The 17918-nt window shown below is 39.7% G+C and overlaps 1 protein-coding gene across 1 annotated transcript; it reads left to right on the top strand.

Moving 5' to 3' along the window:
• Positions 1–7839: 7839 nt before the first annotated feature.
• Dynap (dynactin associated protein) lies at positions 7840–16589 on the top strand. Its single transcript, XM_034636312.2, has 3 exons — positions 7840–7896; positions 11226–11390; positions 16197–16589. The coding sequence occupies exons 1-3, from the start codon at positions 7840–7842 to the stop codon at positions 16587–16589; spliced, it is 615 nt and encodes a 204-aa protein (XP_034492203.2).
• The last annotated feature ends 1329 nt before the right edge of the window (positions 16590–17918 follow it).

Below are 17918 nucleotides of genomic sequence, written 5' to 3'. Positions count from 1 at the left end.
ATCTGACTCAATCATATGATTTGACCTTCTTTGATGTCCATATGACCTTGTCTAATACCCTCCTGCCCGAGCAGCACAGGTGAGTTTGGGAGCAAGCTAGAAACTATGCTGATGAGGTACATCAGACCTCCCCTGTCCATCTGATTGACACTGAAGCGGTTTCTGATCAGAACCCCAGCCAGGATTATGATTCACCTGGAGGAGAAACTAGTAGAAACCGATTCATTACTTGCCTCATGGCAGGACTTAGAAAGGCAGCCCATAAGGCTATCAATTATAAAAACCTCCGGGAAGTCATCCAAGACAAGAATGAAAACCTTCAGCATTTTCAGATCGCCTGACCAAGGCTTTATTACAACGTACTAATCTGGACCCTGAGACTCCAGAAGGGAGACAACTACTAATGACCTACTTTTCTCCCAGAGTTCCCCCAATATTAAGGCCAAACTAAGGTGACTTGAGAAGGGGCCCCTAACACCCTGAGGTTAAACTGAGGTTCTGGGAGTGGCCTTTAAGGTATATAATGGGAGAGATGAGAAGGCCCAGAAGCAGAACTATCAAGACGCTGGCTCAAGCTATCAGTCTGGCTTCAGTATCCGTCCCTAGTTCCACTGGCCCATGGAAGGATCCCTTGGGACCACCCAGACCCTGTTTTTAAATGTGGTCAGACAGGTCATTGGGATCATACATGTCCGAAGCCTCACAAGCCTATGGGCCCTTGTTCTAAATGCCATCAGGAGGGACACTGGGCTGTTGACTGTCCCCAAACCTATAGTGGCCCACAGACATCCAGCCCTTCTGGTTCCTCTTTCCAACTCTTAGGACTGGCTACAGAGGACTGACGAGACCCAGGTCACCCGACCATTACCATCACTCCAATGGAAACCAGGGTAATTCTGCATATTTCAGGTAGTCCTGTCTCCTCCCTCCTATACACCAGGGCTACATATTCAGTCCTCAAGGAGTTCTGGGGGCCTATTACCCACCCTTACAGACACCTAGCCTTGTTTGCACTTTGGGGTCTCTAATTTTTACCCACTCCTTTTTGGTCATCCCACAGTGCCCTGTTCCCCTTCTGGGAAGGGACATCCTCACAAAGTTGGGGGCTATGCTTTCCTTCTCCCCTCATATATGCTTCCATCCAGACTTGCCAGCTGCTCCCCTGATCCTCACCCTTAACTTAGGACCATCCTCTATTCCGTCTGCCAGTGCCTTCCCATTACCCCCTTCCGAGGTGGACCCTACTGTGTGGGATGTTTCAAGTCCTTCTTTCACCTCACACCACATGAGCCCATTCACATCTGTCTCAAAACCCCCTCCATTTTCTGGCCCAATCACAATACCCACTCTCCTTCCTTGCTGCTGCTGTCCCTCTCTTTTAGCAGAGCAGCCTTGTCAGGCTCCTGACAATAAACCTGCTCCTTGCCCCAGGTGTGTGTGTGTGATTAGTCCTGCGCCACTTTTCTTTCATTGGTGCCAGTGACTCTATCTTGTTCTACCATCAGCTTTGCTCTCCCCTCCAGGGATTTGGGATCCTGGCCTGAGGGCCCAGGACAATGACCACACACCTTCTTCCATGCACCTAGTGGTCTTCTTCTTCATCCACACTCTGGCCTCATTTGGGTAAGTGACTTCACCCATCTCCTCCTCTCCTCCTCACAAGTCTACTCCCTAGAGATGGCAGTGACAAGTCTCCTCTCTAGAACTCAGATCTTGGCCCAGCACCTTAGATTCTTGCCCATCCCTTCCCTTGGCGAGTTCACTCTTGGCTCTTGAAAGCTGGGCAACCAAGACTGTCTACAGGCAAAGCCTGGGACTAGGGAAGTAGGGGGTTACTCCCTTCTCTCAGACTCCAACTCACCATGGGGAACTCCCAATTTCATCTGACTCACCTCTTGGCTGCCTCCTTGCCCACTCCATTTGGCTCCTGATCTAAAGGCCCATCGACCAATTCAACCTTCCAATCTTCATAACTTTCACGAGTGCTCGGGAAAATGGAAGAAAATCCCTTATGGGCAGGATTTCTCCTTTCTCCATTCTAAGCCTTCCCTTTGCTCCTCTTTTTCCCCTATCCAGCTTCTACTTGCCACTAAAGCTCTGGATTCCTCCAGAGTCCCTACTTCTAGACAAACAGGGGACCCAGAACTCTCCTACATTGTAAAGCCCTAGGCAGCAGTCTCCCTGGCCACTGGCCACAATGAAGCTAACATTGAAATACAAAAGAGAGACTCAGCAGGCTTGATAAGAGGCCCAAGGAAAAGAAAAAAAGAAAAAGTATCAATTTAACTTTTGCCTTGGCTACAACACAGAAGAATGACTTCAAAGCTTTATCTATCTATCTATCTATCTATCTATCTATCTATCTATCTAATCTCCCTGATCTCACACACCCATTTTACCTTTATGTGGCTGAAAAGCAGGGATTTGCTCTAGGGGGTTCTCAGACACATGCTGGGGTCAACCTTTGCCCTGTGGCTTGTCTATGGAATGGTCTTGACCCTACTATTCGGGGATGGGCCCCTTGCCTACTAACGTTGGCCACAGCCTCTCTACTCATTAATGAATCAAAGAAACTCACCTTTGGGGCCCCACTCACCATCCTGGCTCCCCATCACCTAAAGGAACTCCTCACCTACAAGGGCTTACATTCCTTACCCCCCTGCCACCTTTTATCACTACAGGCTTCCCTGGTGACGATCCCAGTCTTACCTTCCACACGTGCTCACCTTTAAACCCTGCTCCTCTCCTCCCCGCTCCTCAGGACGCTTCCACCTCTTCTCCTCTTACCCATTCATGCATCCAAACTCTGGAGGAGCTTCTTCCACATCCTTCCCACATACAGGAAGGCCCCTTGCTCCAGGCAACATGCACATGGTTCACAGATGGCTCCTCCTTCCTTCAGGAGGGAGTTCTTCAGGCAGAGTTTGCTATAGTCTCTAACCTCGGTTGTGGAAGTGGCTCCCCTCCCCAATAATACATCCAACCAGCAGGCTGGACTGGTGGCCCTCATCAGAACCTTCACTTTGGCAAAAGGAGCCTCCCTCCATGTCTACACTGACTATCTAAATACGCTTTCCACATACTCCTCTCCCACTCTGCTATTTGGAAGGAGTGTGGATTCCTTACCACCAAGGGAACTTCAATTACTAATGTCTCCTTTATCTCTGATCTCCTTCAGGCCTCAGAGCTCCCCACTGCCATTGGAACTGAAGGATGGCAGCTAAGTAACCCCTTCTCCAGTGGGCACTCCCTTTCTTGGCCTCTCTCCTTGTCATAGGCCTTTTGCTAATACTTGCCCCCAACCCCTACCCCGCATCATTAGATTTATTCAAGACCAGATTTGAAGGATCTCTAACCAAACCATGAACTGGCTTCTGTTACAGGACTTCCAACCCCTCACCAAAATTGGGCTGTCCAGAGTCAGCATCACCTGGTACCTTCTGACCATCACCATTGACTCAATGACACCCCCACCCCTAACAAGGCTTTAGACGCTGCCCCTTCACAGCAGGAAGAAGCTACAGAAGATTGATCTATGCCCCTGCCTTTAAGGGGCCCAATAACAAACAAAAAAGGGGGAACTGTAAGGTTCTTGCTTAGCATCTAGATGGCCATCTTCAGTGACAGCCGCCATTTTAAGAAAAATTTTGCTTTCCCACCCAAGGGCCTTTCTGAGAAAGGCCCCCCACTCCCTCATACCAACCCAACCCTTCACCACCCAAATTGGGACCTACCGGATTCTAATCCCTGAGCCTCCCTCATAAAAGTCCCGAACCACAAGCCTGTATTGCCTCTCTTTATTTATGGAGAGATGGCCTTTATTTGTCAGCTCTGACAGACTCTCCTGTGCATCTCTGCCTGGTCTCCGTCTTTCATTTCTCGCTCGCTCATCTCCCGGTTCCTCACTTTCCTTTCACATAGAGTATGCCCAACACGTGGTAGTACACAGTAATATTTTTATATTTTGCACATAAGTATAAGTGTGCTAAATTTATTAAAGATAAAATGGCCTATGGCTCTGGATTAATTTTTACTGCCAAATAAATTTGGGCCAAACATAAAAAGTAGTTTTCAGGATGGGTGTTGTGGCTCACTTGGTAGAGTGCTTGCCTAGTGTGTGCAGGGCCCTAAGTTTGACTCCTCGTATGATAAAAACAAACAAACAAATTCCCCGCCCCCACCTGTTTTTAGTTCTCAAAGCCTTTGGATTTTGAAATTGTTCATCAAGATCATAACCTGAATCCAGATGGTGAGACCAGTGGATAATTTAGCCAAGGGACCAAGGACAATTATGGTTTAGTAGGGGAAAGAAATTTTTACCACAGTAAAGGTCACCCTAAAATCTCATATCAACCCCTAAAAAAGTCACCAATTCAGTGACCCCTCTCTGTGGTCAAACAGAGATAAAGTTTGCACATGTCCTTTATTTTCTTGAGGTTGGTGTATATTTAACATGAAGGTCCTTCCTCCCATTTTCACAACATTATAAAAATACCCTTAAATTAACCAAAAATGTATCTTCTTTGATTAAATAAAAATACTATATTTTAAATAAAATTGAAAATTAAAATGTAAAAGCTGAATATTCAATAAGCAGGGGTCTTATCAGTCTAAGTCTCTAACTTGATGTTCTGGTCCCAGACAAGTTAGGTGTTCAAAAAACAGTTAGGAATGATTGAATTGATAGACCACATTCTGTCAGTATAACTATATTTAAAACTTATAAGTAGGAATTGGAAGATCCAGTGATATGCATGTTTTTCCTTCTGAAGTTTCTATTTTGAACAAGGCTTATTATTTTAATCCCATTGTATTGCCTACAGACCTTTTGATTGCTTTTGATTTTGTTGAGGAATACCTGCTCCTGGTATTGGCTCAGCTTTGTAAAACAGTACGGTAAAGAAGACCCTTGACAGTGTTATGACAGCCACACATAAAAATTCACAATGTTTCAGTTTTTTAAAAAGTTTGTTAATGATTGCTTTCAAGTGCTTTGATAATTTTTTGATAGGACACTTAAAAATATATTTTTCAGTATCTGTTTATTTCATAGGGATCTTTCACACTTTTGAATTGATTTACCTGTCAGTATTTGACTTTGGCTTTGAAACTCTGTATCTGACTGGTTATAATATCAACAACACAACCAAAAAAATAAGATATAATAATCCCTTTCCCTAAAATATTACCTAAGAGATGAAATTGTCATGTTGATTTTCAGATTTCCAATAAACCAAAGAAATGTTATTCAGAAAATACTCAAATTTCAGGTAAGAATTTTTTTTGCATCACCTAATTTAAAAATAGTTTTGACCTAAACTTTGAGGCAACAATATAATTCATCTCTCTGTTAGATAACAGAGAAGTGGCTTCCACATCTTTTCATTCCTAATTTTGGCCAGCCAAGTGTTCTTTCTTTCAGCTCTGTGTCAGTCAAGACTTTCAGATTTCTTTTTCACAAGAAATCCTGCTGCCAAGAACAAAGATATTTCACAGGAGATAATGACATGGCAATGAAAGATATGTGAGCTCTCTGGTCACTGTAGCAATCCAGGTGTGTCCTGCTTTTCTGATAATCTTTGGTTTGAGACATTCACAAAATTATTATTTATTTTAAATTTTTTAATATTTGTTTTTTAGTTGTAGTTGGACACAACACCTTTATTTCACTTGTTTATTTTTTTATGTAGTACTGAGGATTGAACCCAGGGTCTGGCACATGCAAGTCGAGTGCTCTACTGCTGAACCACAACCCCAGCTCCCCCACCACCAACCACCTCCCCCCACAAGACATTCACAGAATTATTAATATGCATGCTGAAGAAATGTTCTTTGCAAAACAGAGTATCTGATTTCTTCATGGTAAATTTAGCCACAGAGTAATATGTTGTTTTTATTTTTTTCTGTTACTATTTTTCAAAAATTAACAAAATCAAGTCTACCAAACTTTGTGATGGGGGTCTTACAACTTTACAACTTCTTGGTCAGTCCAAGATGGTGAGGGTGAGACTCAAGTGACAAGAGTGATGGGTCACTCTTGATATATATACTGTGTGGAAGCTGTGAAGAGGGATGCGGGGTTTGCATGGCTACGTTGCTCTGGTGCCAAATTAAAACAAATGCCTCAGCTGGGAGCCGTGGTGAAGGCCCGTAATCCCAGCATCTTGGGAGGCTGAGGCAGGAGGATTGCAAGTTCAAAGCCAGCCTAGGCAACTTAGCAAGGGCCTCAACAACTTAGGGTGATCCTGTCTCTAAATAAAATATAAAAAAAGGGCTAGAAATGTGGTTCAGTGATTAAATGCCCCTGGGTTCATTCCCTTGTATCCCCCCCACCCAAAAAAGACTCTGCAGAATAAAATTGCATTAATATTTAAAAAATATATAGTTAACTCTATATTCTTTTTGATAATTATATCATCTTGGTTTTCTTATTTGAAAGTCATGTTCCCTTGTCCCTCTGGCCGTACAAACTGGCTTTGTTTCAACTTGGGTAACTCTATCATGTGTTTGTTTTTCTTTGCAATTTTTTTATTATAGTAAAATACACGTATCATAAAATTTACCATCTGAACCGTTTTTAAGTGTAAAGTTAAATGGTGTTCAATACATCCCTGAAGTTGTGCAGCCATCACCCTCTTCCATCTCTGGTATTTTTCATCTTTTATGCCCATTAAATACTAATTCTTCTTTTAGGCTCCGGCAACCGCCATTCTGTTTTCCCTCTCTATGAATTTGTCTGCTCGAGATACCGCATATAAATGGGATCCGGCAGTGTTTGTCTTTCTGTGGCTGCTTTACTTCACTTAGTATCATATCCTCAAGGTTCATCCAACAGTGAGCAAACTACCCTGGCTTTAACTGCTCTTTGGAACAAATCCCTTCCCAGCTTCAGTTTTCCCATGTTCTCTAAGCTCCAGGACTTAAGGCTGTTGGCTTTGGTTGAACCTGTAAAATGCCTTAAGCTGAAGGTGTTGAATATATGCACAGGGACATTTCGACAGGTCAAACTTTTGAAAAAAGAAATTCAGCATCCAGAAGTGTCATATGAAAAGGGTAAGAGTACGATCTGTTTTGTTTGCTGCTAAAATTTTTGCAGGAGGAAAATACCTGGTACATTATAGGAACTCGGTATTCTCACTGGTTGGGTGAACAAATCAATAGAAGAGTTCATCCTGTTTTCAACGTAAGTCAAAGCAGACTTCTTGATTAAAAAAAAAAAAAAAGAAAAACTCTTTTCCTAAAGCATTTCACTATTCATCACTCCTTTGCCATTATGGCCCAGAAAATTGATTCTAATATTTTTTAATGTGTATGAGCTACCTGAGCAACTGACCCAGTGGATTTCCAGAGACGAACAGAGGAAATGAAATGGTGAAGCATCCCTAAGGATTCGGTGCCTAAGAGATGGTGCCAACCAGGGAAATGGAGGCATTTGTGCCTCAGTGGAGAGAACATTGGCAAACTTCTCTCTCAGATCTTTTCCCCGATTTGCGTCAGTTCTAGAACAGAAGGCAGGTATGGGAAAGGGCTAGCTAGGAGAGAAGGAGGAATTATGCAAGACCATATTTCTTTCTGTCAGGAGGCTTGTTTGGAGGTAGCTGCAATAGCTCTCAGAGTGAGTATTGATCTTGTGTCATTTCCTCCTCTGAGGTGGATCCTGTTTTGTTGTTTAACTATGTATTATGTAGTTTAATCCACACCTGTTATGGATGCATCATAGTGATTTCCCACAAGTTTTTTTTTTTTTCTATGATTTCTCATCGTTGCAGATATAAAGGGCAACGAACAAATTGAAAAAAATCTTCTTGCAGTTTGGCTTTTGATACTGGCAGCTCAAGAATGGACAGAAAACAAGGAAAATATGTAGTGAATGTTGAACTCTCTGGAAATCAGCCGGTGAGTATTTTTGCTTCATTTTGATATTTGGCCAATATTATAGTATCATTTTCAGCATTTACAAGCTATTTAGTCTCTTTATTACTATATTGGCAAGGTCATAGTTTTATATTCTTTTCCAAGAGGAAGAGTGGACTTGGAAAGATTTTCTGCTCCAATTTTCCTGATATACTTTTTCTATATTATATTTTGACAGTATTTGAAATCTTTATAGATGTAAAATATTAGGGATGTTTCTATGCCTGTGTGATATACAACTAAACCCATTCAACTTTCTGCATTCACTATCATATGAACATAAAACCCAAAGATGTTATTGTTTGTTAAGTTATATATATTTTTTTCAATTTGATGCTTAGATTTTTATATATGATTCCTGGACCTGTCAGAATGCATATTTCTACATAGACTGGAAAACCAGATGTTAATCCTAGATATAGCCTTTAGGCCCAAGAAATAAATCGGCTAAAAATACCTGCTTCTGGGCTGGGGTTGTGGATCAGTGGTAAAGCGCTTGTCTAACATGTGTGAGGCTCTGGGTTCGATCCTCAGGGCCACATTAAAGTAAATAGATGAAATAAAGGTATTGTGTTCAACTACAACTAAAAATATAAAATAAAATATTTAAAAATACCTGCTTCATGGAAAAATACGATCTACATTTTTTTTAGGCAAGTATTCTGTCCCTGAGCTACATCCCCAGTCTTCTATGTTCTTTCTTTATTTTTTAAAATGCTTTAATACCAAGAATTAAGCCTTCATTGTATATTCTTCACAAGTGCTTGTATTTATCTGGTTATGACTGACTAAGTAATCCTTCATGTCAGTTAAAGGAAGAGCATAGTTTTGGAAGTTTAACTCCTCATTTTAAAAACGAGAAGTTAACATTTCATTGCCCAAAGAATATGTGAAAATTATGTAAAGAAATACTTGGCCTTTGCTATGTGGAGCTGTGGCAGCCAGTCTGCACTGTCCTGAGATAAACCAGGAAGGGAGTCCAGTGTCCCACCAAGTGACAGTTGAATGAAAGAGCATGGCGGGGGACTCCTGGTTCAGCACAAGAGCAGAGTCCATCTTTTTTGGATCATTAAGCAAGGGACCCTCCTGTGGATGTTCTCTTTCACTTCTGAATTGGACACTCTCTGAATCTTCAAGATGCCAGATACTCAGAGGGGGTTCATCATCTCGGTAATTTCTCTAGAAAACAGCAAACTTGAAGTTGTTTACAAATATTATCTCAAACCATTTTTACAGTACATCTGGATAGCTGACTGCCTGTTTCACTTTATTATAGATACCTAGAGAGAGCTATACATTTTTATCTTAAGACCAAATTCCATAATGAGATTTGAAAGTTATTGGAAGGTTACAAACAAACAACATAAATTTTGGTGTTTTGGTTTTCTGCGAGGCCTACATGAGATCTTAATCCTTACAAAATTAGGGGGAAAAATAGCTTACTAAATTTCCTTTGGTAAATACAGTGAATGCATTTCAGTTGCCTATGGCTATCATTAGCTAATTGTGATTTTCCTGTTATACATTATCCAGAGCTCTCCACATGGAGCAATTTTGTTAAGAGACTCCACCTATACTAAGAACCAGAGCAACTCCATAGAATGAGATCATCACCCAGGCTGCACTGTCACTCCAAAGCTGGGCCCAGATCACAGGATCATCACCCTTGGTGTAGACCCACCCACTGCTTTCCTTCTTTGAAAGGGCTGGGATTCTGACAGGGCCAGAAAATTCTGGAAAACTAGCCTGGTGATTTGAGTTTTAGTTTGTTTACAAAGTGCATTGAAATGTCCAAGTTCACTAATCATAGGCAAACTAAATATAACTAATGAATCAGAATCAGCCTGTAGGAAAATGAGTAAGGTTGTTAATATAGGTGTGTTCAACTTTCTTCAAATGTGCTTAGTGAGCAACAGGTGGGTTTTGTTTAATTTTCTTCATTAAAAGACAGAGCTATTATTTATTTCATTGACATAACACTTACAGAAAAAATTAACTTAGCTAATTTTTTCTTGCCAACAGTATTACATCTTATTTATACTTAATGACAATTATATTCTTTGTATTTTTAATGGTAGTTACTGATGAATCAATGACTATATACAATTCTAGTTTGATTGTTTTAGTGTGTGAGTGTGTGTGTGTTTTCAGTTTGACAGTTTTAATGGAACTCATTGGTTGGTTGACCTACAATTTCTCTAGCTACTTAGTAACGGGTTACTGAATCATGATCAAAATCTACTTGTGGTTGTAGCAATAGTAATAAATGTTCTAATGCTGCTAAGGACAATAATGATAGCACTGTGTACCCCAAATTGCTTTTGTCATTTTGTAATTATTGACTTATTAATCATCCCAGCAGTTTTACAAGTGGTTAATCTTTTGAAGAGGAGCAAAGAGTGGCAAAGATGCCTTTGATTCACAGTTAGAAAGTGAATGTTATCATCTTAGGAGAGGAAAAGGCCCAGGCAATTCTGCATCGTTTGGGAGATGTAATGACACTTTTGTCCAAGATGCACAGACCTGCTCTCGTTTTCACTTTGTTCTTCCCTATTTTAACCCTTCTCTTCCCAATATCTTCCCCACCAAACTCACTCATGGTCAACCCTTATTCATCCTTTCCTCTCTACATCATTTTATAGTTATGCTTTTGTTAATTATACACAATTTCTTTTTATTTCCTGTTTGTTAGCAAATAAGTTCCTTGTGAGTAGAGATTTGGTTGTTGTGAAGTCTTTTTTATCTGTTTTATGCCCAGGAGGAGCCCAGTGAAGATATATCACGACCTGGACAAGTGTCTTGTCATTATCATGGATCACAAGCTCCATTGGACATATATATATATATATATATGGTTCAGTGTGGCCTTAACACTGGCAGGTCTGGGCTCTAGTGCTTGTGTCACGATGATAAATCACTTCAACTCCTTTTTCTTCAATATTCCTTTTCCAGAGGACCTGAGCAGGTAGTACCTGAAAAGCTGCAAAGACTTTTTCAGCTCACCCATCCTATAGCTTATAGAGCAATCTAGATGCCCACCCACAACGGTTTGCACCATGAGGATATTTACTGCATTCCTGAAGGGTGGTGAGGAAGAGGGGATGCTGTGCGTTCCTCGACTGAAACATTGGTAACTTAGAAAAATTAGTCAAAATGTAATATGTAATAATCCATCTGGAGTTCTTAATTCTCAGAGGTTAAGAAAACATTTATTCTTTTAAAAAGTCACATTTGTTTACTTTTGGGAGAAGAGTTCAATTTTAGAAATTCAATACCATGGCTTCTTATTGACTTATGCTTCATCTTTGTAGCCAAGCACGTGTCCAAATGACCAACAGGCTCATAGTTCCACATCCTTGTGTCCACCTTCTAATGACGTAACCGCTGATGGCTCCTCCAGCTTATCTGGGGTGTGGGTGAGCCCAGGAATCACTGCTCATTCACAATGCCCACACCCAGAATTATCCACTATACAGGTAATGTTGGAGCTTGTTCTCAGTTTGGAATGTGCTGTATGTAGCAATGTACTTGATCTGCTCTTTCCTAGGAAATGGAGTCAATTAATTAATTGTCTACATTCATGTTAATGTTTAGTATAATTACAGGTAACGTTAAGGCAATTTATGGTAAGTCCCTGTTTTCAAAGAGCTAATGTTCTAGTTTGGAATTAAATTACAATAGATAGAAAGCATATATGAAAGAAAGTCAAAGAAATACATGTAAGGTACAAATGCATGGTTGGGAAGTGGTAGGGGAACATACATATTGGTCCTCTAAGGTTTAAGTCACTAATCACACTTTCATAGAAAACTCTCCTATTTAAAGCTTATGGATCTGACTCTGTTGGTGATTACCTTATTTTCTTAGACAGTTGCAACTTCTGAACCTGTGTATGGAATCTTATTTAACTTTCATGTGACCTTATATGATGATCTTGACATAGAAGTCTATCTTCTCTGAAGCTTCTGCACCAGCTTTGGAGTCTAGGCTGAGCTCTTCTTGGTTCCTAACCTCACATCTGGTTGACAGAACTAACTTTTCCTCATGACTGGCTTTAGCTTTTGTATAGCAACTTGACCTTAACTATAAATTATTGATTTCATTAGACCATTTGGTTGGGTTCTGTGAAATTTCTACTTATCCCTGCTTAATCTTGCTGTAGAGGCTCAGAAGAGTTTGAGTCGTCTTTCTTGATCCTGGATTAAAACTATCAACTCTTTATATTGCTTCTAGGGCAATGTGAAAGAATGAATGAAGTCAATAGGATGTAGTTATAAAATGCTTCTTTTATGTTTGTAGAGGTTATTAAGTCATATTAATCATAGAATTGAAAGATAACAATGGTCTACTGGTTCTTAATGCTAACTGCATGATAGAATCACCTGGAAACTGTTTAAGACATGCAAGTGCTTCAGCTGCATTGTAGACCAATTAAATAAGAAGCTGGGGGTGGGCGCCATGAAGTCATAGTTTTTAAAAACTTCTCAGATGAATCTGATGTGAGCCAGAGATAAAAATGACTGATGCAGGTGTCTTCCATCATTAAGTCACGAGGGGAAACTTGCCCAAGGAGATTCAAGAGACTTCCAGAATCCACCTAGGTCTTGTTTTCAAGGTGCCAAAACAGGAGAGGAGGTTGGGTTTTCCATTGTTTGTGTGCAATTTACTTCATGAAAGTCCTCAAGTGTGTTTAAGGCAGTGTTAGAGGCTCCTACCTGATGTACATAAGCCTTGTCCCACTTCCTTTTCTTAAGCCCTCAGTGTCTGTCTTTAGTTAGCATCAGTAAGATGCTATTTGTCACAGGGCTACCTTGGCCTTGGTGATCAGCACACCTGGCCCTCATCCTGCTCCTGCTGTCTTGGTGCCGCCGTGCCTTTCGCAAGCTGAAGATATTTACAGAAAAAAGAGGCTGATCTCAAAACAAGAGTGCAAAGAGATGACAGCCTGAGAATGTCAACAATAAGGCTTGCCGGGGTCCTGCCCTAGCAGGGTTCAGGGAGTCCTGAAGGATGAGTGGCGTCGTATGAAACAGGAGTCATTCCGTTGGAGCAATCTCCAGAGAGAGAGCTAATGCAGCTTTCTCTGGGTCATCGTTTATTACAATTTTTCTCATCATTAGAGATTCAGAATACGTCATTGATTATATAATTTAAAACTTTGCCAAGACATGACATTTCCTTAACCATGATTGGGGGTACAAAAAATGTAACATTAATTTACATTTTTCCAGGATATGACCTTCAGTTATGTAATTATTAAAAGTACAGAATCATTAATAAAATATGTCACTAATTTACATTTTTCAGATTTTCCCAAGATTTACTATTTTCCCCAAGATATGCTATTTTCTTATTAACTAATGCCAAACTACGTAACCAGACTCTAAGTCTCCTAACTTGTACTTTATTTCTAATCTAAAATTCCCATCTAAAAAAGTCCCTTTAAATCTTATATTTAAAACATCCTAAAGTTTATAAATCATTCTTAAAACATATCAGAAACCTATACAACTAAAAACTTAAGAATTTCTAAACTTAAGAATCTAAATAAAATAATATTTCTAACATTCTTCTAAAACTGTGTCTTATAAAGCTATTTTAATTAATTCCTAAATTTATTCTCATAAAACTGGTTGAGCTGCTTTCTCAAAGAGTTTCTTTGTTCCTCAGTCAAGGTGCACTAGTTCTCATATCTTTATAATCTTTCTCAATAGAAAGTAAGTTCTAAACATCAATCCACTTTCCACCAATATTAACTATGCTCATCATATATCCCTATGTAAAGTAAGAAAGGGTTTATAAAAAGAGAAGAATATATCTTTATATGTTTTAACTTTCCTAAGTGTATAATATAACTTTCCTTAATCAAAAATGAGACTGCATGTGGTGAACTTTGTAAAATAAGCATAATGATTAGATTTTCTAAGAGGCCGGAAATATGGGCTTGGGTTCTAGTTGATATAATCAATGTGGTGCCTAAAATTCTCATGACCTTTCAAAGGATGATTGTTGTCCATTATCAGATTTTTCCACAATATACTGAGATAGAAGAACAGCCTTCTACTTTGTCCTTGATATGCTGAGGGGTAGTAGAACAGCCTCCAAGGCATGAACTACCTGTTATGTTCTAGCCATCTGAAATTTAATTTGTTTGGCATTTAACATACTCATGCCTCCTGTCAGAAACATAAGCATGAAAATGCAAAGTCCCAATTACGTAAAAAAGGGTCTCATGGTTTCGGTTTCCCACCAACCAGTGTGGCTTTGCCAGCATTCATCCTCACTGTGACCCTGTCAAGACAGTAGGAGAGCGGCTTGGCCAGCACTTTTTCTCACTGTGACCCTGTCAAGACAGTGAGTGGGGGATCGCCTTCACCAAAGGCTGAAAGTGGGTAATGAGCCCCCCAAAGGAACCGATGATTCTGGGGAGTTTGGAAGACATGAAAGAGAATGGAGTGTCTCAGAAGCAAAAAGAAAGACATGTTGTAAAACAGAGGAGAAGGGATGGTGTCCAGGGGCAAACACGGTGGAGGACTTCAGTAAGAAGAGCGCTTACACGGGCATTTAGGCTTTAGTGGATGAATATAATTGGTGACTATTTCAGTGGCCTGATGGGAGCAGAAGCCCAACCGGATTGGGCTGAAAAGTGTGCAAATGGAGACACTGCATTCAAATGACTCTCAGGAAATTTTGTTTTTCAGAGAAAGAGAAAGGGTTGTTGGAGGGTGATTTGGAATCAAAGGAGTTTTTTTCTTTTTCTTTTTTTCCTGTAAAGTAGCTTTTGTTTCTTTGGTAGTTTGTTTGGAGTGTGATTAAATGTGGAAAGTGGTGAAGAAATTCTATCCAGGGTAATCAAAAGAGAAAATCTGCTGGGAAGGGCACAGGGGATGGAACCCAAAAGACAGGTTGGAGCACCAGCTTCAGATGGTAGAGGATAGCTCTTCTGTCAACCAAGAAAGAGGTGAAGTCCAGGTAGCTTAGGTTTGCAGGTTTGGTAGTTGGTGGAGTTTTCATTTGATGGGTTCAAGTTTTCCAATGAAGTAGGAAGGAGGGAAGAGGAAAGCCATTTGATTGGAATGGGGAAGGATGATTTGTGCACGAGGAACGATGGGTGGAGGTTACAGGTTTGAAGAGTGAGAAGACTGAGGACGTACTTGAGATTTGAGGGAGTATCTTGATCCAAGATCTGTAAGGGGGTGTCAGAGCAATGCAAAAAATCCTCTCGAGGAGGGGATCTGCCCAGGTGCTTGGCTTTTCACAACAGTGTGACTGCTCCAAAGTCCAGAGAAAGTAAATCATCATTTATTTGCCAGCCAGCGGAAATGAAAAGAGGGAAATACAAGAGACTTCAGGGAATCACCAAGAGTGCTATTAAATAATGGAACAAAATGTGGACAAGGAAAGATGTAGTGAAGTACTAACCACTGAACCAAAGGTTTTTTTTTTTTTTTTTTTTTTTTAATCAAACTAAAGAAAGGTCATCATGGAATGGCTGGGTGAACAAGCTGGAGAGAGAGGACATGGTGGTTAGGAGACAAAATTCTTGAGGAAGTGATAGATATTGGAAGTGGAGCAGGGTTTGGCATTGAGTGGAGGATCAAGTGTGTGAAAGAGAATTTACCATTTAAAAATATTTAAAAATATTTGTCTGCCCACATGAAAAGTCAACGGACAGTGATGGAGGAGGAAGGAATAAGTAGAGCATGGGTGATTTTTAAGGCAGCGAAACTACTTTGTATAATGTTGGATATATGTCATGACGTGTTATACATTTATATTTTTCCAAATCCATAAAGTGTTCCATACCAAGAGTGAATCTTAGCATAAACTATGGACTCTGGGTGATAATTAGTTGCCAATGTGGATTCATCACATATAACAAATGAACCACGGTGCAGGATATCCATAATGGGGGAAGTTATGTACCTGCAGGGGAAGGGTGTGTGTAGATTATCTATATACACTTGGCTCTGTTTTCCCCTGGATCTAAAATAGCCCTAATACATAAGGTCTATTAAAATAAAACAAACAAACAAAAAAGGAAAATAGAATAACAGAAGAGATATTGGCAGATTTGCCTTTTTTCTAATGTCCGGGAAAGCATGACGTTTCTTCCACCTGGATGAACATCTGGATGTTTTTAAAGTCTAAACTCCAGAGTCATATAGTGATTTAAACAAAGTCAATACAATACATTGTAAGTTGTAAGTAACACAAAAAGGATGACCCATTGCAAACATTTTTGTCTTTATAAGTGATATTTTGATTCACACTCTTCTTAGGTGAAAGGAAATAGCGGCAGTGACTGGTCTCTGTGGAAAGTTTTCCTGGCCTGCCTCTTAGCCTGTGCGATAACAACAGCAATTGGAGTCCTCGTAATATGCCTGGTGAATAATCGAGGAAGTAATTCCTCCGTTGTTATCCAGCTACCCACAAACAGTGGAGGGGTGGTAGATAGGGAATCTGGAACAGCCTCTACTACTTCCCAACCTACAGTGACCACCACTTCAACTGAACCTTCAACTATCACCACTTCAAAAGAATCTACAACCACAATGGTCACAACCAGTTCTTCAACTCAGCCTTTAACCACAGCACCCCTCACCACAACTTCAAGTAGAACCAGATATATCACCACTGCCACAGAATCCATGGGTACGGTGGCTCCTCCATAGCTATTATTTGAAGAGCCACAACCATCACTTCAATGGAATCTACCCTCTCTACCCGACAACCTAGCTCACAACCACAGCAGCTACTCCTACCCCTTGAAGTTGAACAACAGCTGGTGCCACTTTATCAGACTTGCTGTTGTGACTTCATAGCACCAAATGCTAGTGCAACTGATGCTTAGCTGACAGCCAGATCCTCACCTCCACCATCTTTTCAACGAAACCCATGGCTACCTGTGCTTCAAGTGAAAGTACAGCTACTACCACATCCACTTAACCTACAACTACAGGAACTTCTACTTACTCTACAATAAGTGTTGATTACCCTCACCAGGAATCACAAATGCCGCCATTAACATTTTAACCTTAACTAAGTTACTATCAGTCACCAGAACAATCTCTTCTATCTCATTAACCTTTAGTCATTACAACTACAAATTAGCCTAAAATTATTCCCCACGTTGACTTTCCTGAGAATTTATATTGGACTACTTCTTCTACAGGAGCTGAATCTGTATCATTGCCATTACTAAGTTACCATGATGCCACCATGGACCGTGGATAATGGAATAATTACCCCAATTTTTATGAAATCAACAATAAGGATTTATAAAATTATTAAAACTGTTTTAGAATAATAGCAGTTAAGCTATAAGAATCTGATCTTGGTTCTCTAGTTCCAAATAATATATAGCTTTATATAAAAAAGTGACCATTTGTTTGCTAGAAATCATCATGAGATTTTATATAAAATGTTATACTAAAATTAGCCATTTGGATTTTAATATATATTGGTTTCAGTTCAGAACGTTACATTTCTGTGTACACAAATTACATGCATAATGAACAGGGATTTCATATGCAGGGGATTTAAACAAATTTATACAGAAAAATGTTAGAATTTATAACAATTATTTCTTCTAGGGTGAATTTTGTTATGTTTTTTTCAGTTTCTGTTTATATTGTAACTTGCTTTTAATCAATCATATTCTTTTTTTGGACTAATATTACTAAAAGTGCATTTGGGTTTTTAAATTTGTATTTTAAATTACTTTCTGCAATATTGTAAGTCACTCAATTGACATTTCTTGAGTCACGGCTGGGCACTACAGCACTGAAAAGGTATACCAGAAGAAAAGAAAATGCACATTAACTAATAAATTCATTAATTTAGAGTGTTAATATTTAATTCTTAATGACTTTGGAAGGTTTGAATTAGAACTGATGATGATGCAGACTTTCTAAATCAGGATCTTAGATTGTAACTAGTAATCTGTACTTAAAAAAACTGTATTGATATTTATAATATTCAGGGAGTTTGAGAATTAAAGA

The sequence above is a fragment of the Marmota flaviventris genome, chromosome 16 (assembly GCF_047511675.1).
Source record: "Marmota flaviventris isolate mMarFla1 chromosome 16, mMarFla1.hap1, whole genome shotgun sequence".
Classification (NCBI taxonomy): Eukaryota; Metazoa; Chordata; class Mammalia; order Rodentia; family Sciuridae; genus Marmota; species Marmota flaviventris.
The sequence above is the reverse complement of the archived record's forward strand: the minus strand, read 5'-3'. Positions and strand labels throughout refer to the sequence as shown.